Raw genomic sequence first — 24061 nt, forward strand, 5'->3', positions numbered from 1 at the left:
TTTACTATTTTTTCAGTCTTAACTTTTACGCCTTAGATTGAATTGTAGAAGTAGATAATTAATGTATAATAATGATAATAATTAAATAATAATGACATAAAATATAAATTTTTTTTATATTTAAATAATTATGTATTAATGTATATTAATAATAAATATTTTATTTAAATAATAAAATAGTATAATTATATTTTTAATTAAATAATTAATTTAATAGTAATAAATGTTATATAAAAATATATAATGAAAAAAATAAATTATATAAAAATATAATTAAATAAATATTTATATTTAATAAAATAAATAATTATTATTTATATTAAAATAAAATTTTTGTTTAAGAAAGTATAATGAAAATTAAACATATTTTATAAAAATATAATAACAAAAAATTTTAAATATCATCAATTTTTAAAATCTATATCAAATTTCTCATTTGAATGCAACCGGCAACATCTTATCATGTTAGAAGTAAAAACAAATAGGATTGATTACCATTTAGTACTAAATAAACAGAGTGTTAAGCCCACAGCTTAAGCCCACAAAAGGCATGAGATTTAGCTTCACCAGCATGAAACCCCCCCACCCGAAATTCTCTAAAACCCTCGTATCTCTGTAAGAATGCTGCTCCGAAATCGCCTCTGTACTTTTAATTTCAAATCTATTTCATCAGTTCCATCAGCACAGTCTCATCCGTTCACGCACTGTCTAAGAACTTACTTCTTTTTCTCGACCCACAAACATTCCAACCAGAATCGTCAAATCTCGACTTCAGCTTCAAAAACATCGAAGCGGTCAATCTCCGATGCCGTCCGGTTCGTGCGCACTGTGCTTTTCGTCCCGCCCGGGGTTGAGCCTGACGAAGTCACTGACGAGATGATATTGCCCGGGTCCAACATCGTAATTGGACCCTATGCGGGTCATTCCCAGATTAAAGAGGTAGAGTTCGTGAAAAGCAGCGGTCGGGCTAGAGATTGCCCGAAAGATGACCGTCCCGAGTTTGCCATTCTGGGTCGTTCTAATGTCGGGAAGTCGTCGCTAATTAATGCTCTGGTTCGCAAGAAAGAAGTTGCTCTTACTTCTAAAAAACCAGGTTTGCATAGCAGTGCTATAGATTCCACTTTGATTGGAGGGTTTTTTGTTGTCATCTAATTCTAATTTGCAGGGAAGACTCAGCTTATAAATCATTTCTTGGTGAATAAAAGCTGGTATATCGTGGATTTGCCTGGTTATGGGTAAGTTCAATTTTCTTTATAGATAAGTGGCATGAATAGTAGAAGTTAGGAGCTTAGGAGGGACTTATTCATTGTGATTGGAAGTAATTGAGGAGAAAAAATTGATTTCGATTTAGGTTTTGAAACTTAGAATTATGTCCTTCGTCAAAAAAAAAAAAGGAAAAAAGAAAAAGAATTATGCCAATTTGCATACGTGTATACAGACTTTATGTGGTCTCCAAAGTGAGAATGGAGGGTCGGAATTACTTTCTACTTTCAAAATTCTACAGCTTTTACCTTTTTGGCTTCAGGAATATGGTTTCAAATGGTCGGTTTGAAATGGTAGGCTGGCGTTCAATGTTTTCTGCAGATACAGTGTCAAACATGCTTTGGTAGTTAACTGGGTTCCAGTTCATGGCTGCATAGAATGATATTCTATGGAGGCTACAGAACTGTTGCTTTTATGTTTAATGCCATATGTGTACTATGTTTGATTTGGATGAAGCTGTACACAATTTATTGATGAATCACCGGGATTAACTAGACCAGTGAATTATCTCTCCATGGTCTATAACAATAAAATTACTTATAGTCAATCATTCTTCCAATTAGATTAATCCTATAGAAACATCACTTCCATTATGAAACCTTGCCAAGTTGATACATTGATGCTTTAGCCAGACAGATTTTCTAGGGTGCCTTTGAGAATTATATTGGAATTGAGTAAACTGAGAATTGTTATTGTTACTGATTTTTCACATTGCTATTTACAATGAAAACCTAATAGAATGTCAATTATACGTCAAATAATAAAGGAAAAATAAACTAAATACAGGAATGATTATAGCAAATTACGAAAGAGATTGTAGTTATATGCTTATGTAGCTGACACAAAATCATATAAAACCGGCACTCTGGTACTATGAGAATTATATTTGAATTGTTTAAACTGAGAATTGTGTCCTTTACTTATTTTTTACATCAATTTTTATTAGTACAAACCTAATAGAATGTCAACTATATATCAAATAATAAAGGAAAATAAATTAAATACAAGAAAGATTGTTGCAAATTACAATAGATATTGTAGTCATGAACTTTTATACTTGACCCAAAATCATATGGCAATTGGATCCCAAAGTCATATTATGATCATGTCTTAAAATTATGTCTTACAGGCATTGATGTATTTATTTATATAGTAATCAATTTACATTGCATATTTATTTATTACAGAATCCTGCTGCACTATATTATTAAACTACCACAAAATGTTAGACATATTCTCCGAGGCATGTGCCTCCAAGGAACCATTTAGAACCCATTCTGTATTTTGCACTATAATATGTATGCCTTAAACGTAAAATGTTTAGTGGCTTTCTTCTTGATTTGCAGTTTTGCTAAAGCTCCAGGCACTGTTCGAGTAGATTGGTCTTCTTTCACAAAGGGTTACTTCTTAAATAGGGAAACTCTTGTTGGTGTTCTTCTTCTCATCGATGCAAGTGTTCCTCCACAAAAGATAGATTTCGACTGTGCTAATTGGCTCGGACGCAACAATGTAGTTTAGCTTTCTAGTTTTTGAATGTTTCATCTTATCACTGCTTGATTTTCTCCCTGGTTTCTCACCATTTTGATCCCTTTTTATTCGTGGAAAAATGCAGATACCAATGACTTTCGTTTTCACAAAATGTGACAAAATGAAGGCGGGCAAAGGAAAAAGACCTGATGAGAACATCAGAGAATTTCAAGAACTGATGAGAGAGAATTACAAGAAACATCCCCCCTGGATCATGACTAGCAGTGTCACTGGCTTGGGGAGAGATGAGCTGCTTCTGCATATGTCACAGTTAAGGAACTACTGGGATCAATAGTTATTTTGAGCTGTATTTTCTTTCTTTCTTTCTTTCTTTTTTCTGGTCTGGAAATTTTGAGATTTTATTTTGACAAAAATGAAATGTAATTATAGAAATGAAGCAACCTTCTACAGTTTTATAGTCACGTGACGAAGTGCTGTTTTGGGATTCACATGATTTGTAGCATGATATGTATACATACGTACATTAAATATAGAATTGTATTTCGAGAACTCTCTAACATAAACTATTTAGCTGAATAAATACTTTACTAATAAATTTATTTATGCATATACATATTTGATGAAATTTAGAATGTTCTTTTTTATTTAATTTTATACGTGGGAAGTTTTTGTTTCATCTTAATGCAAATTATTATCTTATAATATTAAAAAATTATCCAAAAAAATATACAGGACAAAGTAGAATAAAATATTCTCTCTTCAAAGTTAATATAATTATTTAATTATAATTTTTTTTATATTTAATATAATCTTTTAAAATCACATATATAAGAAATTAAACCGTTAAAAACTTTTTTAATAAATTTAATTAAAATATTAATCATAATATACCTCCAAATAAAAGTACATAAATTTATAATTTTTTATTAAAGAAATCCACTCAAAATTCATACTCTCTAAAAGTTCCTTCCATGCTCATCTCATACTCCTTTACAAAACCTCGTCAACGACTGTCTCAATCGTCAGCAGCCGCTACACGACAAAATTGAAACCCTTTCTTTATTTTCTGACACGAGCACGTGCACTTTACACGTGTGTAAACAGTACCTGCACACGTGTGTCTCCATTTTCCATGACGCTCGAGCATTGACCCAGCGGAAGAAAAACTTGTTGAAAATAAGGTTCTATTATATACGTAAGTTAGTTACTAATATTAATTATAATTAAATGATTACTGCCAAAAAACGCAGAGAGCTGGCCAACAGGATTATATTACAGTAACGTTATATTAATGTCGTAAGTAAAACCACATGCAATGATCATTATTCAGGGTAAAGGATCAGCAATACAGTAATTGGTTATGGCGACCCAGAAGCAATATCTGGTCTCTGTGTTGCCTGGAAAGAGACGACTGATTCTAAATGTAACACAAACACTTACACAGTTATATATAACCAAAAACAGAGGAGGCCTAAGCGTCAAGTGCTTTATCTGATCCAGACTTTCACAACGTTAATGATATTAATGGTTATGGAAAAAAAAGATTTGCGTTCTTGTTGCCTGATCATGTTGTTTGCAGTACTTAAGATACATAAAAGAAAGATACTTTAAAACTCCCAAACAGTGGAGAAGATTCTTAGAGGTGTATTGTCTGCTCCAGACTGGACAGAGTTCCCGGACTCAGAAGCGGGAAAGAATACCAGTTCTGAGAAGATGGCGACGAAGACGAAGATGATGAGAAATTTGATACTCCGTGAGAATTCATGCTCTCTGCAGTTGGCATCTTTGTCAGCTTATTAGCATCACATGATGTTTCAGCAAGTAAACCTTGGTAAATAGACGAAAACATCGGCCTCTGGGCCAGGGGTTCTGCTATATTAGCTCTAGAAAACAATGGGCGTCTGACGATGAGAGGTGGCCGGGTGAAGTCCGCTGCCTCCGTGCTTTTCAGATGTTGCTGGCGAAAGCTTGACGAGGCCGCCGGCTTACCAGTGAGCTTCTGCACCAAGTCTCTGAAATCCGCAGCGTCTACCTTGTACACCTTGGGCGGAACAGGCGGCATTGGTGCTATCGGCTGCTTCCATGGCTTCATGTTTTGCTTACGAACCGAATGGAGAGCGGAAGAATAATCCCTGCGTAACTCTGCAGGTACCCCTGTCACCTTGCCATGATCTCCCTCTTGCATGTCATCAGAGACACGTAGATAGGAAGATGAATAAAAAGGTGTATGAGGTTTCATTGCGGAAGAAACGGTGTCGTCTTGTAAGGGTGATATGAGAAATGAAAGATTGATGAAGTGGGTAGGATATATATATATATATATACAAATACCTAGAGAGGGGAAGGTGAGATAGGTTGATGAAGAAGAGAGGTGTGAAGAGTAGGAATGAAAACAACGGAGTTGAAAAGGGAAGTTTTATTTGGGAAGGGCAACGCCGGGGAGATCAAGCAACGGACAAGGCAGAGAGAAGGGGAAAAAGAAATTGAAGTGATATGGAGATGGGCGGTTAGATGTAAAGCGACTGTTGCTTCAATGGAGATGACGTGGTCAAGTGCTAAAAATTTGACCCTTTTTTGTATTATATTATTTTAATTTAATATTAAGATTTTTCTCCTCATCGTGAATTCTGTAAACAATATGATAAAAAGAAAATTACGAGTTTATTAGTTACAAACATTTAATATTTTAATTATAGTAATGCAATAATGATATTAACCATAGTTTTTTTATTAAATAATCTCCATCAATCATATAAACCGGTAGCTTACAATAATTTTCAGTTTGACCCCACCAGACGGATTCGATGCATCGGATGCACACAAAGTACTAATAGATGTAACGAACGAAAGGTTGGGTGCGGGCAGACATAGCCGCCTCTCCTTGCAATCACCTGGCGCGACAACATGTCTCCATCTCCGTTCAATTATTGATTATCTGTGTCTTTGACAAAACCCAGTATGATTAATCATATTTATTATTGTAATAATATTTTAATTGACCAATAAAACACGTCGCGAAGAGGTAGTTTAAAAGTATTTTAATTTCCCTAATCTTAATTAACTATTTAAGTACAAAAAAAAAAAATTACCCTCCCCCCCTCCTTCTCTCGTTCCAGTGTGGAATATCACCTTCCATCTCATCATTTGGTCATTAAAAATTTAAACATTATTAAATTCAAAAGAAGAAGAAGCAACATCAGCAGCTGAGAAAGTTTCAAATTGGGTGTGCTTAAGTTCCTCAGCAGCTGTCGGTGGTGTATAGTTTTAGAAGAAATTAAATCTAAACTGCTGGGCGACTAAACGACAACGTATATAAAATATACATAACATCAAATATTATATAAAGAAATCGAAAGTTCATTCAGAAGATTCCAGATATTTGTTGATATTATCCAAACTCTGTTAGAACCATTACAAGCAACTTGATATATATATATATACATGGTTGAAGATACATATAAAAAGTTTCTGGAGTATCAATTCATTTTTTCTTTTCCCAGTGATGATTTAGGGTTTTATTTATACTTTTTTTTATTGAAGAAAATTAATTGTTAAAGTATGCACAATTATATTAAAATTATATATATATAATTTTGGTAGTGTATTTATATTCATACACAAAACCAGTAAAAAAAATTATAATAAATTAGTAAATCTATTTATAAAGAAATTAACAGAATTATTTGTAAATAAAATTATTTTAATATTATATTAAATATTTTTTATAATAAATATAAAAAAAAATTTAAATAAATTATTTTTTAAAATATAAATAAATATCATTAAAATTTAAGACATGTCGACATTTTTAATCTTTTTTATTCTTAGTATCTCTTATTATTAATGTAATAAATTAAATTATCCATATACAAATTAAATTATTTTCAGAAAAAAATTGTTTTCGGAACTATTTCTTTCAGTAAGCAGTGACGTCATAAACATTTTTTTTAAAACATAAACTATATTTAAAAAAAAGGATTTCTCAATTAAACTCTATTATTCACCCTAGATTTTAAGCAGAGAAATTCTTATTAAAAAAAATACGTAGGAGTCAACTTTATTTTTTTAGTAGATGATGAAATTCAATGAAATTAATATATTTTAAGTTTCATAATATTTATTTAATACTTGATATACGCCGAAAATAAAAAAATATATGTATACTGTTTATTAAATATAATAATATTCAAAAAAATTCACAAAATATTTTGAAAATACCATAATTAATTTAGTATAAGTTTAAATAGTCAAATGTAAGTTTAAATTTAAGTCTAATTAATCTCTTAAATATTTAAAATTACTTGACCCAATAAAAAATTAAATTATATTAAGTCTGACTAACATTTAAAAAGAGTAGAAAAGTATTTTGAATTATAAACTAAATTTGATTCAACTCAATTTTTAGAAATATTTCTAAATGTTTTAAAAATATTTTTACAGTTTTAACATACTTACATATTCTTAATATAATTTTTTGGAAAATATTTGTGCGTCGCCAATCATGAGAACACGTGAGTTGCGAGGTCAATCTCCAACTTCTCGTGAATCAAACACGGGACGGCCATTGCATATAATATAACCCGACAGATTTTCCCGTACATATATATATATTTCTTTAATTTAAAATTTTCTATTTTTATAAAAATTTAAAAGTAAATTTATATATATATATACATATATATTTTGATATCCAAAAAGATCCAGATTCCATTATATTTCAACGATTAATTATTTTCTAATTTTAATTCAATCAAAACAAAGTCACGGGTTGATGTTAAAATTTTACAAATTCGCAAGCCATAAATTAAAGTTAAAATAATGATTTTGTTGTTGTATTATTTATTTTTTAAAAATTAATTTTTGTTTTAATTCTTGGTTAAAATAATCTTTATCTTAATTTTTAATTAAATTAATCTCTACATTTAAAAAAAAAATTTAATTGATCTCTCTCGTTAATAAAAGTAATACCATTAACTTTATATTTTATAAATAAAATTATTTTATACACGATATTTTTTGATAAGTCACGAATTCACGTTAAATATTACATAATATTTAATATAACAACTGAATTTTAAAACTATTCTTTATACTTCTTTTTCCTCCCATGTTCATTCCCTTTATATAACGATTCTGGAATTTCAAAAGAAATTAATCATAAATTAAATACGAAAGCGAAATATTTAATTAGGGTTTACGTTTCTTATACAATACTTGAAGTACCAAATAATATTACGGGAATTACTTTTTTGAATGAAATATAAAAAATTAAAGAAATAAATAGAAAATAAATAAAACTAACATGTTACTCGCAACTCTCTTGTGGATTGGACTTTGGATTCTAGTACTATTGATCTGAAATGGTTAAATAAGGAATGAACTACACTACCCCACTAAAAATATAACGCTACTCACCGACGCATAATTGAACTTTAATAGAAAAATAAAAACAACTAATGTAACTCTTAATTAAACAAATTCATTTATCATAAATAAAATCTTTTACCATCTACTTACCGTAGTGAGATTTATAAAACAACTTATAAAAATGATAACATATCACAAATCATGATTTCATATGTAACCGATTTGAACAACAATTTATCATTTATCAACTTAATGGTATCCATGGGGGTTCATAAAAATGTCCCCACAGCGCGTGAACCTTTTCCTTTAACATTTTCAATTAACGGATCGTCCGATATGAGCGCCAAACTACTAAACCTTAATACCCCGTCAGGTATGAGTGCTAGATTACCAAATTTCGATACTCCGTCCGGTATGAGGAAATGTTTATAGTTATGTGCCCGGTCCGTCCACCATTTCTCAAGATATCAAGTAAAAGTGTCGTTTCATCTATTCATTTAATCGCACAATTTTTTATTTTTCTTTAATCTCTATTTTTTCTAATTCAACCATAAACACATAAAACAAACAATACATGCATTCAAAACTATAAAATCGATCAATCAGATACTATCATGCATTCAAATCATAAAAGCAATCAACAGAAATAACAGTAGATAATTTTTAATTCTGTCTCCATTAGTAACTCGTAATTAATTATAGATATTTTCTAAATTGTATAAAACACCGTATTATTGTTAATTTGACTTCAATTCTATAACAGAGAACAGAGTGATAGATTTTTACTCAAATTGATGCCCGAAAAACTAAACTTGTTGACTGCACCTACTGACAATCTCCGGATTCCCTGAATTTTTTTTTTCGGAGATTAAAACCCTCATACCCCGTCCGATATAATCACCTCTGCTGAAAAATACGCAAAAAGGGAATCGAAAAGGGCCTCATCAAAGGCGGTTTTTGCAATTTTTAGCAGGGGCGCCGCCAGACTTTGCCCGCAGTTTTTGGCCAATCCGCCAGTCCTTTTACTCTGATTTGATCGTGGAGGTGTTTAAAATTGAATTTTGAGCAAAGAAAATTTTTTTTTACCTCTTTTGGTGATTGGAAGTGGCTTCGGCGTAGTGGCTGGCAGTGACAATTTTCTTTGCAGCGGCTGGGTCTTTTTCTCCGGCCGGGGGGAAGGAGGGAGGGGGTCTGGCGGCTAGGGTTAGGGTTTGGTGTGAAGAAAATTATTTATATATGACTCCATTTAATCTGAACTATCAATTGTATTTAATATAGACCGTCCGATTGCGATTAAATAAGGAGTAAATCTGGACCGTTCATCGCGATCTAATCTGTACTGTCCGATCGCGTTTAAATAAAAAATAGATATGGACCATTGATCACATTTAAATCTGACCATCCAATAGTTTTTGGGGAGGAAACACATCCAGACCGTGCGTGCGTGCATGAGTGAATTTGATCCGTTCAATCGAGGGCACGCGGATCGCTCGCGTGGCCTCTCTGGTGGCACCGTGTTAGCATCTATTGCCATGCGGCACGTTCTGGTTCGTCAGAGCTGCTAACTGGGCATCTTATATGGCATAACTTTTCTAAATTGTATTTTGATCATCTGTTTCTGATTTTTCTTTCAAAAATATCATAAGAATCCAAATTTTTACATTTTTTTTCAAAATTAATTTCAATTTCATCATCTATCAAATTTTCTTCATTTTTACATTAAATTAAAATTGAAAAAATTAAAAAATTATATTTACAAATTAATTTAGATTACATAAAAATTAATTTGGATATTACACTTTATTTCCATCTCTATTGTGTAATTTTTTTAAACTTTAGCTAAGGTTCTCTCATTCTTTCTCTCTAAACCTAAATGAACAAAACTTCGATTTCGACAGAGCACTCGAAATCTCAATAATCCATAACATGTCATCCAACATTCATCATCTCTCCTCCACGCATTTACCAACAGCAATATCACACCCCAAATACAATTTACCCTAATCAGATACCACCCAACTCACACAGTGTGTTCTTTGTAACCTCAACAACAATGTGCTTTGATGCTCTGTATGTGACCACCATAACTTTTGCTATACTCTCCATTGATTATGCAATTGTAGCCTCTAGGAATCATGATTCTAGTGGTGTGCTTGATTCCCAAAAGTCATGCCATTCACATTCATTTGCATCATGCAATTGAACTCGTTGTTGAAGTTGAGAATGCTCTTGTGGTGCTTTGATTATTTTTCGAGTGCTCCTATGTTTTAGATTATTGAGTTAGACAGAAATAGAGAATGGGGAAAATATGGGAGGAAGAAACAGAAGAAGCATTAATGATAGAGATTTTTGCTTTTCTCTAATTTGGACCGATATAAACCAATCTAAATTAATATAATTCAGCTACCATATCAAACGCTATGTGAGATCTGATGTAGTTAATAGTCTATTAAAAGATGTTACATTTATTTACACATGACATAAATTTAAGTAAATAGTATTAAGAAGGTATTAAATTGAAGATTTTTTAAAAATAAAAGTGTTAATTTAACAAAAAAAAAAAAAAGATAATGGCTACTAATAATTCAAAAGTCATCATATTATTTTAACCTATAAATTATTCAATGAAAATCATGTATATGTAAATTCTACCCACTGCAATTTTTTTAGATAAAATAGTTTAGAAATCAAATTCAACTAATTAAACATTAAATACTAATTGATTTATAAATCATAAAATTTGTGGAGACTAATTCCCGAATAGTAATTAGATTGACATTTAAGTTTAATTACTGGGATTCAATTATTACATATAATATATTACAAGTTAAATTTTAAATATTTTAAACCGATATAGAATAATGCTTTCTTAAAATTATTAAATTTTTTTAATGAAAAAATTAATCTAAAAATACATCACCATAAAATTTTTTAAAAAATAACTGCAAAATTAATTATAAATTTCATCACCAGTCAAGTAAAAGAGAAATTTTTTTTAAAAAAAATAATAATTAAAAAAAAAAGAGTTCATGAAAAATAGCCAATTGGGCCATTCAACACGGCCCAGGAAATATAGGGTACCCTATAAACTGTCCTAACAAGGTTGCTAAACCCAAACATTCAAAAGCTCATTCTGCATTTTCATGTTCTTAGATCTTCAGATTTAACAATTTATACTTTTTTAACTACAAGAAAATAGTATATTAAGAAAAGGGTTGGAGAAAAATATGCCCATCAGTATAATCGGCCTAAAAAGGAAGTACACAGGCCAACACAGGCTTACACATGTTTATATAAGACTATTTTAATGAATAGACTGGAATCAGTCTGAATCAAAGATAATTTTAGCTTGGGAAAACGTAAAACTTTAGAACTATGAAACATGTTGCTATAGAATCAAGGTACTTGCATCTAAATCAAGGAAGATAGAATCCATAAAAATCTCTTCACCCCATGTTCTGCGCCGAGCATTAGTTGCATATCACTGGAAAGGTTGTTTCACAAATTTGGAGCTGTTACATATATATATATATATACACACACACACACTCAGACAATGCAGCATAGCAATTCAATGCATTACCCAGTGGAAGGTGTCAACTTTCTTTTCTTTCTTTCTTTCTTTTCATCACAACAGTGATTGAGTGAGAAGTAACAATGGGACCTGTCTCAAGTCTTGCCACAAAAGGATAATACAAAAGTACATCATGCTGACCAGATGTCCAAATTCTCTGCGCCACCAACCATCGGTTCATCACCTTCCCCCACTTCCCATCTCTCTATGTAAATGTGTATGTGATATTGTAACAGATGGGTAATTTGCACAAATCTCCATCATTGAACGAGAGAGAACTGAGTACGAGTAAACTCGGTACATGACCTGTCTCCCTCCTGATACGTAAATATGTGGGTGTGTGAGATCTTGTAACCCATAGGTAATTTGCATAGAACCCATGATTGAATGAGAAAGAACCGAGTAGATATACTAGTAATCTCGAAGAATTGTTAATAATACAAACAATAAAGATGTAAAAGAACAAGAAAAGAATAGTCCCAATTGCATGGTGCAGGTCAAGATCAGACGAAAGAAACGAAAATGGGTTGATTTCGTTGTACACATTGAATTGGTAAAAGGTAAAAGGTCGAGCACTACAGTCTCTATAAATGTGGGGTCACCATCAAAACTCCCACTAAACTTAAAAAAGGAAAAATGATGGTCTTCGAGATCCAAAGGAACAAATTTGGTGGTAGAAAGGACCATGGAGGAGGAAAACAATTTCCTTCACTATTACAATCTCACCAATTTTCCATTGCAAGCTCCAAGGTGCTTTTACTAGTTTTTCTCTCCCCGTACAAGTATTCTTATCCAATAACTACAATCCCCATATAAACTCAATATACAACACGTTTTACAAAAACTTCCTGCACGGGGTTTATTGGAGAAGAGGCATTGGCCATTGGGCAGAGGACGTAGAATCCTACTGGAGCATTCAAGCCTTGCTAATACCCATATTATATGCTTTTCCTTAAGAGTATTTTGAATCAATTGCTGGAGTTGAACTGCTTGAATATGTACAGGAGGAGCAAATCATACCTCAAACTCCCACTTCATATGGTCTTTAGGTGTAGGAGAATTCACCATCTTGAATCCAGGAGGCCTTGCTTCCCTTCCCACACATATCAGAGGGAACTTGAATTGCACCCATATAAAATTTCCCCCTCATTGAATTGTCCTTGTGAGCTTACATTTAGAAATGAAAATTGTATCTGTATAATTTAGACTACAAAGTTTCAGTAGCTCTGCTGCTCGTTGCTTCACCACTGGATTGCAACCACTTTGGATCACAAGAAGTAGCTTCGCTGCTAGACCCGCTTCCACTGCAATAGATGAGCATTCCTCAGGAGCAAGTCTACATACAGACCACAAAATTGACAATGCATATTGAGTACAATTCTCTGAAACTCTCATCAGTAGCCTGACCATATTCGGTATTGAGTTCCCACAATCCTTCAGTGCCATTTTCCCCTCTTGTAGATCAGACAGAGTATCCAGGATGAACAGAGCCAATTCCAAACAATCAGGATCTAAAGAGGGTAACAATTCAACTAATTGACCAACAGCCCCAATGCTAACAATCAAGGTCCTAACTTGTTTATGCAGACATATTGCTCTAAGCAGGTTAAGTCCAGGCAAGATCCCACTAGTATGCCTCTTATCCTTCACCAGCCTCATCAATCCAACTAACAAACTATGACTAGAGACAATTTCAGGTCGAAAATCCTTCTCCTCCATCAACGTCTCAATCAATAATGTACAATTAATCTTCGTCTCGACAGAACCTTCATTCAGCATATCCACCATTAACGAAATCTTGGCTGGCTGCATCAAATTGGTTTTAGATTCTGAATCAAGGTCCAAATTTACAAGAATCCCAATTGCCTCCGAACCGACTGCATGAGAGGTAAATGGACCTAACAATGACGAGATTACAGCAAGACCACCTTCATCAATTACAGCCTTCCTAGCAGTGCCATGTCCCACCACAACTTGTTGCAGCTCCTTCAAGGCTTGAACTCTAGCCTGACCCTTAACTTTCTTCAATGTTTCAAGAAGCTCACTAGCCCTTCCCTGAACATCTTCTGACCTCTTCTTCATGAGCAAGTATTTCTGAGAAAACCAAGTGTAAATCAAATGGTAAAGAGTCCTATTAGGGGTAATGGAATCATCCCAAAGCTCTTGCATAGTCGTGGGGCAAGTGTAGTGCCCCAAATTGAACCATTTAAGAATGTTGGACCGCTCGTAGGTTTGGCCGGTGCAAAGGGTAACAGGGTCCTGCATTGGCTCAAGCGAGATTGGACAGATGAAGACGGAAGGGATATCTGGTATATCAAGTTCCTCAATCATCTTCTTCAGATCCAATTTCTCACCAAAGCCGGCGCCAACAACGCCACTGCCCACGGCACCCAAAACTCCATCTTTCACGGCTGTGTCCAGATCTAGGACTTGCCCATCACCACCGGCTTCATACCCAACAACCCTATCCCTCTTTGAGGGCTGAAACATAGGCATTTTCACAAACACTTGGAGGACAATCCAACAAACGACACAACACGATATTAAAATAAAAGAAAAAAGGACACAGAAAAATCCCCTCTGCTTCTCTACGTAGACAAACAGAAATGGAGACACATTACGGTTGCCAGCACACGAGAGGTGCGAAAAGGGAGAAGAAAAGAACGAAAGCTTCTTTGTCTACTCAGGTTCTCTGTCATTGACTATCACAACTCACAAGCAAGAATCACCACCACTTACTTTATCCCACAAGTAAACAAACACATATATCCTCCTCCTGTTCTTTTTCCTCTTTTCCGATCTCTTTCCATGGTAAAAAAAAAAAAACTCATTAACCTCCTAATAATAACTCACATCATAAACACATAATCAAGCTCCCTACCCATCTTCTCACTTCTCACTCAAGCTGCTAAAAGGGTTGAATCATCAACCCGACAACAAAACAGTGAAGATGCCAAAGCGAAAACAGCAGCGGAAAACAGAGCAGGAGATTAGCTCGACCACTCAAAAGATCAACAGTGAATAAATACAGTACGAGCAAATCAATTAGCTTTTTGAAAACTCATGAGTGGGTACACAGAATTTGAGAAAAAATATTAAAGACCCAGATGACGAAACTATGAAATTATGAGGATTGAATAGAGATTAAACATGGAATAATAGAGGCCATACCACCGTAGAGAGAGAAAGAGAGAGCAGAGAAAAGCCATGTCCTGCAAAGGCTTCCCTACTGCTGCTGCTTTCTTTTGGGGAAGTAGCTGTTTGTTAATAAAAAATAAAATAAATAAATAAAACTCTTCACGGAAAATAATAAAAAGTAATATACCATTTTAAAAATAATTCACTTTTTTTTATAAACAAGAAAGTCTTTTTTTAATTTCTATTAATTAGTAAATTTTCAGCCTTCAAGTTGAAATTTCGGGTCGTAGCAGGTAATTGAGCCTTCTGACCCGCCTATCACACGTGCACACACCACCCTATCCATTAATTCATTTGAATTTAAAGAAGAATAAAATTAAGTGAAGTGAACTATGTAGTAAAAGCTATATACTCATATAATTTTAGCAGTAAAAACAAAAATTCAAATGGGCTTTTTTGCCCATATGCTAAAGAAAAGTGAGATGTTAAAAAAAAAAAAAAAAAAAAATTTACCAGGGACAAATTAGTCATTTGACCCAAAAGAGAAGTGCCCGCACGAACAAAATACAAGGTCTCAATTTCAATCAAGCAAGTCAGATCCCACGAAATTGCTATAAATCCACTCCCCGCATCTCCATTTTTTATTTTAAGAAAAATATTATTAGTATTTAAAGAGTCTAAATTAAAATTTAAATTAAAAACAAAAGAGATACAGAGGGGAAACGCAGGGGTCCACCTTGGGGCTCGTTTATTATTATAAAAAGTGCCAGCTAAGCGTTTGACCGTGACAGTTTTCTTTTGCTTTGACTGTACGCTAGGCTCGTGTTTTGGCTTTGCCTTTGGCCCTATCCGGTCTTTGCTTTGACCCGCCCATTACTTTGCTCCGCTACTTCGCGGTCCCATACGTCTTTCCCCGTAACCAATGAAAAACCGCCACGTCACCGATATTACATTATTCTCCGACTGGGCCGCACTGTCCAAATAATTTTAAAATTTAAATTAATTATCAATAAAACATCAGAAGATAATATCTGAATTATGTGGTTTTAAAATAAAATTTTTTATTTTTTAAATTTGTGCGATGGGTAACAAAACAGTGCAGAACTGCAAAGTGTTTGGTGTGTGGTGTTGAATTGGGTGTGGGGGGTTTGGTGATGAAAAATCTCGATGGAGATGCAATTGATTTGATGCTAATCACTTTTTATTTTAATTAATTAAGAAATTAAGTTTGAATCAGAATAATTAAGATCTTGAGTAGGTTACAGACTGGATCGAACAGGTTTCTGATTATTGGGTTTTTCTTTACACTCTTTTATATAATTAATAATTAATAATTAAACAAATAGTTATTATAGTCTAAAAGAAAATTTGATTTCTACGTACAAAACCATCGTAAAAAATGAATTTTGTGGAACTAAAATTTTCAAAATAAATTCTTAAAAGAATAATTAGTATATTCCAAACATGCCCTTAACCTAGTTAGACCGAAGGGTACAAACTCCAAGAAGGTGATTGAATCTAGATTTTGGTGTGAGCATATGACATGCATCATATTATATGGGGTTGTCCCTGTCACGTGAGCATTATAATTAAGCAAAAAATTGTTAAATAATTGAAGAAATTAAATTAATTATCGAAGTTTAGACTTAAAATCTTGGAACTAAAACAATGCTTATAATGATGTGAATTTTAAATTCGTTGCTCCAAATTCAAATGGGGGGAATGTGGTGTTATTTTCTGGGATCTAAAGATGCTGGGTGGCATTTGTTAAGTCACTGTTGGTGTTGTTTCTCGTTATTCATGCTGATTGCGATCGAAGAACCAAATCTTGGTTGACCACCATCAGCTTTTCTCCATAACAACAACTTACCATTTTATTCCATTACCCTTTTCAAGCTCCCCCCCCACACACACATATATATATATGTTTGTATATTCTTCTGTTGTTTTATTGCTATGATAATAAGAATTAGCCCACAGCTTTTTTTGGGCCTCAGGATTCTTCACATTTGATTTGAACTAAGGAACTTTTAATGCAAAATTTTGAATGATTCCTACTGTTGAATTGGGTAGGGTTGACTGTTATCATATTTAGTTATGTACGTAAGATTAAAAGTTTCATACAAAGAAGTGTTGGTGTTCGATTAATGTAATCCGTAATTAATTAATTTAATTAATCAGGAGTCCTTTCAACGTGAATTGGAAGATATCATATGCTGCTGATTTAGAGAGAGAAAATTTATTACTTGAGTGTAAATTTGAGCAAATTATTTGATGATTTCATTGAATATTTCAAATAAAAATAACTAATAATATGTGTTAATATCATAACATTTATATGTACGTACACATATGCTAATTTACACACACACACACAAAGGTATATATATTCATTTACAAAGCAACTTTAGTAGAGAATATATATTGTATTTTTATTTTTTATCATCGAAATATATAACTCGCTACATCATTGACTTGGTTACTATCAATTCAATCGTGCCTAAAATCTGGATAATTTTAATTATACAACTCAATATATATTACGCATATAATTGATTGGGATAGGAACAACTCATCAACAAGGGTCGTATTCAAGTTTTTTTAAAAAAAAATTACTTAAAAATATTTTTATTACTAATAAAAATAATATTAATTTGACAAAGTCGACACCACTTTTACGGTTGTACGAAATTTTTTTATGATGATATTTTGTTCGTTGATTTAGTTATTTTATTTGTATTTTTTTAAAAAAATTTATAAATTCGAATCAAATTGTATGTTTTTATTAATAAATGTTATTATCATTGTTTATAAAGAGATAAGAAAATTCACTAGTTGACTGTAGAGGGATTTATTTGAAAATGAAAAAAAAAAAAATCAAGACTTAATTGAATGAGAAAAGTAAGCAGGGGCTATTTTAATAATTTCAGATTTTACGAGGGGCCAAATAGAAAAATTAAATTTCCATTTGCCGGCCGTGGCCGAGTTATTTTACTGCTCCATGTCCATTATGTAAAACCCATATACAAATCTACAGTATTTTTTTTTTGGGATAAATTTTTGTTGAAATTATTATTTTTTAAAAATTGCAAACTATTTACATCGAAAGTAAAAAGAAAATTATCAAAATTAAGAAGAAAAACCAAATTTAAGCTTAATTCATAAATTAAATTTTATTTATTTATAATTTTATGCTAATTGAGTGGCAAACTGTTTAATTATCTTTCATAATTGCTAATTATTGATTTGATTGTTAGTTTAATTTACCCATTTAGTTTAAGGATAGGTTATTAAATATTTATTTAATCGAGAAAAAAGTTTAACATAAAAAAAATATATTTATAATGATTCAAACATGAATTACTATTATCTAACTGATCAATCCAACGACTATTTCAGTCCATTTAATTATTTTTTGTTTCTATTTTGAATATATATATATATATATGTATGTGTATATGTATATATTTGTTTTCTGAATTTTGTTTTTTTCGTCATTCTTCATACTAATCTATTAGTACGTTGTTTTATTAATTTAACTATATATTTTACTTTGACAATTTCCAAACAATATTCAAATCTAATTTTGTTTTGGATGTTACCCCAAATTATGATTCCCTCAGTGCTCAAAGACCTTTCAATATATATATATGTATGTATGTATGTATGCACGTATATATTATAAACAAATCTTCTCTAATTATATATTAATTAATTAAAAAAATTAGGAAATACCCATAATTGTTAAAGTTATTCCCTTTATAAACCCACCATCTTCATCAAAAACCATAAAAATCTTTGTATCAGATAGAAACCCCACATATATAGACACCCACACACACAGAGAATATCACAGAGAAAAAAAGAAGATCACTGAGAAGCTGATTTAGTACAGTAGAGTTATAAGAAGATGAGCAGCAAGAAGAAGACAAGCAAAGAAAGCAAGCTAAGCAAATACCTGAAAGCACCCATTAGAATCCTGATCAAAGCCAAGGACTTATACATAAGTACTATGGCAGAGTGCTCGGATCGGATCAGCTATGGCTCAGTCATGGGCTTCCCCACCGGCCAAGCCGTTCAGTACCCTACCACTCTGCCAAAAAGCTTCAGCACGGGCTCGACAAGATCTAGCACCAGCAATGAAGATTTCCGGGAACTTGTGAGAGCTGCCTCCACGAAAAGTCAGTATAACACTTCTAGCAAATCATCACACAAACACCAATCTGATGCACAAAGGATTGATCAGGTTGATCTTCTCAAAAGGTCGTCGCGGGCTACCCAGCAAGAGAATAGTTATAACCAGTCTCCAGCGGCGATGAACAACAATATGCAGAGAAGTTACAGTGTTGGTATTGGGAGGATTGATGAAGAGAAGGCTTGTGATTTTGGAGCAGATGATGGCAAGGTTTTGGCACAAGTTTTTCCAAGATGCAAGAGTCATGCTGTTGGAAAGAGATCAAATAATGGTTTCTATTGATTATTAATCATCAATAATCCATATTAAGATTCATAAAAATTGTTATTTTTGTTATTTGTTTTGATTTAGATTGATTTCTGATCATGATCTCCTGTTATTTAATTGTTGTATATATATATATATATCTGCTTTTATGTAAGGTGATTTTAAGTTTGAAAATGTATAATGTTGTTAATTAACAGACTTTGTTATATAATAACATCAAAAAATAAAACTTTTTAGGAACATATTCATTTATTTTATGAATTAAACAATACAATATAAATTAATTATGATATAATCTTTTTACAAACTAAATTCAAGTGAAATACATACTTTTTTTTTTGGTACAAGGAGAGTCAAAAATTTTTAAAAAATTAAGAAATCGTCATGCACATTTGAGATCAAGAAACATCCATGAAATCGTCAGTGAAAAGCTGTTGGAGCTCATTCGGCACTTGAACCTAAAAGTGGAGGCCCATCGGTAGAGAGAAGTCAGCATTCGTCAATCAGTCAGCACATTTATTTCATTCGCGATTGACATGTTGGATCTGAACCTGCTAATCCTGCAATATCAAGTACTTGGTCTCAAAAACGAAGGCGGCATGCGCATTAGTGCCGTAATCCTCTTTAGTAAGTAACTACACTACCAGAGCGCTATTCATTTCCAGAATAATGCTACGGAACCCAAAGTTTCAAGCGAATTGAAAACTATCAAAAGCACCCCAAAACTTGGCCTGAAGAACAGAACATTTGCCAATCTTCCTGCTGAAGCTTCTCAGATAAGCACCATCCTCATCCCTAATAAGTCCGCAACAACAAGTGAGATTCGTTGCAGTACGATAAGCACCATTAGTGTTCACCTTCTACCAACTCCTGGGTGATTTCTGCCAAGATACAAGATCTTCCAACCTATGCACCATACCTGAAAGAAAACAAAAATTCAGATTATTAGTCATAAAAGTATAATTAGTCATGAGGAACACATTCTTAACAAGCTCATCGATACTGCCCTCATTCTCTTGGAAAAAAAAATTTATTTCTATGGTTCTATAAACTCCATCAAGTAAGACCAAAGGTCACTCTCCAATCCTAAAATGTCTTGCACTAGGATCAATTCATTTTTTAGGTTTAGAACGAACCACTCATCCACAATACCATGGAAAAAAATTGTTTGGGCTTCAGCAGATATGATTTTCAACTACAGCAGCTTAGCCACGCTGCAATTACAAAGGACATGATCCACATCCTTAATAGGATTGCCACACCTACTGCATTTCACAGTAGAGAACATGTGGTGTAGAGAACATGTGATGTCGGTATCTCTCCCAATTCATCAAAAGCTTCCCCTTAGCAACCAACCAGAGAAACGTATGCACCCGTTGAGCATGTAGCCAACACCAAATATCTCTCCAATTCTGATCCTCCGGGGGTCAATGACTACTCTCCAGGAAGGCATAAGTCGAGCTAACCGAGAAGCACCCATAGCTCGTCATACTCTAAAAGTAAGAGTCTGGGATACTATCATCTCCAAGGGTCGGTATTGTTGCCATATAGAGTAGTATACCTATTAGTAATACCCGGTGCAGGGCCTCCCAATCCCAGATCCCGCAACTAGTATTCTTCCCAAAACCTAACATTTCTTCCCGATCCAATGGACCATTTAATGCCAACTCGAAGGTCCATTCAAAGATGGTTAAGGTTACGCCAAAGATAGGAGATCGGTCCCATAGGTTTATAATTTTACGATAAGTCAGACCATCTGTACTTGTGGATGAGGACCTAGACCCATAGGAGATCGGGCATCGCAACCATAGCAAAACCCAGTTTCATTAAGAAAGCTTGGTTTTTCTTGTGGATAGATCGAAGGTTGCTTTTCCCAGCATCGTAAAACATGCACATGTCATCCTAACTAATAAGGCTAGCCCCAGAGAAACTTCCTGACCACCGCTTCAATATGATCATATAGGGATTTAGATAAGATCGTGGTCTGCATAGCATAAGTAGTGGTAGTCATGAGGATAGACTTGGACAAAGTTAAACACTTGCAAAGGAAATAAGGTTAGCATTCCAGCTAGATGACTTTTGGTTGATCTTTTCAATGATGTAATGATAAGTATTTTTGTTGACCCTATCATTTAACAATGGAACTCTCAAATACTTACCAAGATTATTAGAGACTTGAAAACTAAATATTTTACTAATACGACAAGCCTCACCCTTGGTAACATTGTGAGAAAATAAAGTAAGTGTTTTGGTCGCACTCACTTTGTAGCCCCAGCTCGTACAAAAATCCTCTAAGACCTTCTTTATAACCTGAGTCTGGTCCTCAGTGGTTTTCCCAATAATTACTAGGTCATCCGCAAAAAACAGGTATGAGAGGGCATGACCATTCTTACTAAGGTGGATCAACTTCCACATATCATTTTTTTCCTAGGGGAATGACACAAATATGTAAGATAAAAATGGGTCCCGTTGTCGAATGCATCTAGTAGGTCGCAACTCCTGGGTAAGACAATCATTCCACAACAATTACATGAAGCAATAGGAGATACACTACATGATTACTCTAATAAGGTTAGGAGGGAGACCAACATCAAGCAGAGTGTCATCCACATATTCCCAATGGATGTAATCATAAGCTTTTTCTAAGTCCACCTTAATGGCTATCCACTTGTCTTTCTCTCGTAAATGTCGCATAGAGTGGACCACTTTTTGGGCAATAATAATATTATCCGTAATATTCCTACCAGCTACAAAGCTAGTTTGGGTAGGGCTAACCAAAAAGCATTAGGTTTTTAAGTCTATTGGCAATGAGTTTAATAACGATTTTATATAATACTGTTAATAAACTAATCAGAAAAAAATTCTTTAATAGTCTCTGATATAGCAACTTTAGGAATGAGGGTAATAAGGGTCTTGTTAATCTCAGCAGGTAACTGCTCGCTATGGAAGATACCATTGACTATTGCATAAATCGACTCACCTACAGTCTCTCATTAGTTCTAGAAGAACGCCGCATGAAGGTCATTCACTCTGGGGGTCTTTAACGGGTGCATTGTAACACCCCAAATTATTATTATTTTATTTTATTTTAATTTTTTTTGTAATTTTTATATGAATATTATGATTTATTATGTAATAATATATGGTTTTAATTTAGTTTAATTTAATTAAATATAAATAATAATAATAATGATAATAATAAAAAGGGATAAAATTATTTTTGGGATTTAATTGAAAATAATTTTAAGAAAAAGTGGTGAAAATTTGGGTTATTGGAGTGGTTTTTGAAAAGAAAATTAAAAACCGGGGGTCAAATTACAATTTAGAAAACTTGCACCACGTCAACAGCCCGGTCAGCAACCCCGGCCAACTAGGACACACCGCATGGCAGAGATGCTGACGCAGGAGGCCACGCAGAAGGGAGCCACATAGGCGATCTGCGTCTGCGCGATCGAACGGCTGAGATCCGTTCCCACATGCATGGACGGCCCAGATCAAAAGCGCGTACGGACGACCCATATTGCACACGTACGGACGGTTCAGATTGAATCGTGCACGGACGGTCCATATTCATTTCCTATTTAATCGCGGTCGGACGACCCAGATTAAATCGCGATGGACGGCTCAGATTAAAAGCGGAAGGTTATAAATAATCTCATCCACACCCAAACTCTAACCCTAGCCGCCAAAGCCCTCGCCAGAGAAGACAGCCCAGCCACTGGAGAACCGACCACCGCCACCCGCCGCCGCACTGGAGCACTTTTCGGACGCCAAACGAGGTAAAAATTCTCCAATTGGCTCGGAATTCGATTCTAAACCCACCTGTGGCCAAATCGAAGCCAAAATACCGACCAATTGGTCGAAAAATACTGCTGAAGTCCAGCGGCACCGCCACAGATTTTCTCAATTTTTACCTCCGATGAAGCCCTTCCCGATTCTCATTCGATGTAATTTTTCCACCATTGTGACCATCGTTCCTTTCTCTATAGGTTGACCAGAGCAAAACACCAAATTGCGACTCGAGCCAGAGGAGCTGCCGCACCGGAGAGCCCCGCCGCCGATAAATTTCAGTTTTCAGTGTTTTTTTCGGTGCACTGAGGGCCCTTGGGGTGTTTTCTCACAGGAACTAATGCAAGTTTGGCCGAATTTAGCTGAGAACGGCCGAAAAAGGCCAACTCGAGGCGGATCGTCGCCGTGCCGGTATTTCAAAATTGGCCGAATAGGCGTTGGGTATGATTTTTGAGTTATTTGGGACATATGTAGGTACCGTAAGCGCGTTTCAGTTTCTGAAAAAAAAATTCAGGGAACCTAAGGACTGCCCGTAGGAGCAGTGAAAATCCTGTTTTCGGTTTCGAATCAAGTAAGGACCCATCACTTTATTTCCTATCACGGGATTAAAATTTAATAAATAATAAAACTGTATTTTATGAATTAAGTAGATATTCATAATTATTACGGTTACTAATGGAGCCCCGAATCGGACGTATTCCTCTGTTAGTTCCTGTTTGATTTATTTTACAGTCTAAATGTAGTATAGTATCTGAATTATTTATTCTATGATTTTGAATGTATGAATCACTGTTTACTTCATTACGGCTTGATTTTGTGAACTTGATGATATGTTTGCCTTATTGGATGCTCGTTATTTGTTTAAGTATTCATGATTATGTGAGAAACAGAAAACTAAGGAAAAATAAAAAAAAATATGTGAATTGATAAATGGATAAGTTGACAACCTCACTAGATATCTTAGGAGATGGTGGACGGAC

The 24061-nt window shown here is 33.8% G+C and overlaps 4 protein-coding genes across 4 annotated transcripts; 2 read left to right on the forward strand and 2 right to left on the reverse strand.

Moving 5' to 3' along the window:
* Positions 1-526: 526 nt before the first annotated feature.
* Positions 527-3314, forward strand: EMB2001 (P-loop containing nucleoside triphosphate hydrolases superfamily protein). The gene is made up of 4 exons (XM_022034815.2): positions 527-1093; positions 1166-1235; positions 2610-2772; positions 2876-3314. The coding sequence occupies exons 1-4, from the start codon at positions 622-624 to the stop codon at positions 3083-3085; spliced, it is 915 nt and encodes a 304-aa protein (XP_021890507.2). The 5' UTR covers positions 527-621; the 3' UTR covers positions 3086-3314.
* Positions 3315-4175: 861 nt separating this feature from the next.
* On the reverse strand, positions 4176-5265 carry LOC110809097 (VQ motif-containing protein). Its single transcript, XM_022034813.2, has one exon. It carries the CDS (start codon positions 4988-4990, stop codon positions 4388-4390), a length of 603 nt encoding a protein of 200 aa, XP_021890505.1. The 5' UTR covers positions 4991-5265; the 3' UTR covers positions 4176-4387.
* A 6810-nt stretch (positions 5266-12075) lies between these two features.
* On the reverse strand, positions 12076-14951 carry LOC110806471 (U-box domain-containing protein 30-like). The gene has a single exon (XM_022031384.2). It carries the CDS (start codon positions 14186-14188, stop codon positions 12839-12841), a length of 1350 nt encoding a protein of 449 aa, XP_021887076.1. The 5' UTR covers positions 14189-14951; the 3' UTR covers positions 12076-12838.
* Positions 14952-18627: 3676 nt separating this feature from the next.
* Positions 18628-19410, forward strand: LOC148266186 (uncharacterized). The gene has a single exon (XM_088217245.1). The coding sequence runs from the start codon at positions 18741-18743 to the stop codon at positions 19305-19307; it is 567 nt and encodes a 188-aa protein (XP_088073371.1). The 5' UTR covers positions 18628-18740; the 3' UTR covers positions 19308-19410.
* Positions 19411-24061: the final 4651 nt, after the last annotated feature.

Source organism: Carica papaya, chromosome 4 (assembly GCF_054855325.1).
Source record: "Carica papaya isolate Zhongbai chromosome 4, ASM5485532v1, whole genome shotgun sequence".
Lineage (NCBI taxonomy): Eukaryota > Viridiplantae > Streptophyta > Magnoliopsida > Brassicales > Caricaceae > Carica > Carica papaya.

What these genes read in the sequence shown, in the direction of transcription:
- LOC110806471 (XM_022031384.2), bottom strand. Translation starts at nt 14,188, where the DNA reads ATGCCTATGTTTCAGCCCTCAAAGAGGGATAGGGTTGTTGGGTATGAA.
- LOC148266186 (XM_088217245.1), top strand. Translation starts at nt 18,741, where the DNA reads ATGAGCAGCAAGAAGAAGACAAGCAAAGAAAGCAAGCTAAGCAAATAC.
- LOC110809097 (XM_022034813.2), bottom strand. Translation starts at nt 4,990, where the DNA reads ATGAAACCTCATACACCTTTTTATTCATCTTCCTATCTACGTGTCTCT.
- EMB2001 (XM_022034815.2), top strand. Translation starts at nt 622, where the DNA reads ATGCTGCTCCGAAATCGCCTCTGTACTTTTAATTTCAAATCTATTTCA. An exon ending in GTGGATTTGCCTGGTTATGG is followed by an intron (nt 1,236 to 2,609) that starts GTAAGTTCAATT and finishes CTTGATTTGCAG; the next exon opens with TTTTGCTAAAGCTCCAGGCA. An exon ending in ATTGGCTCGGACGCAACAAT is followed by an intron (nt 2,773 to 2,875) that starts GTAGTTTAGCTT and finishes GGAAAAATGCAG; the next exon opens with ATACCAATGACTTTCGTTTT.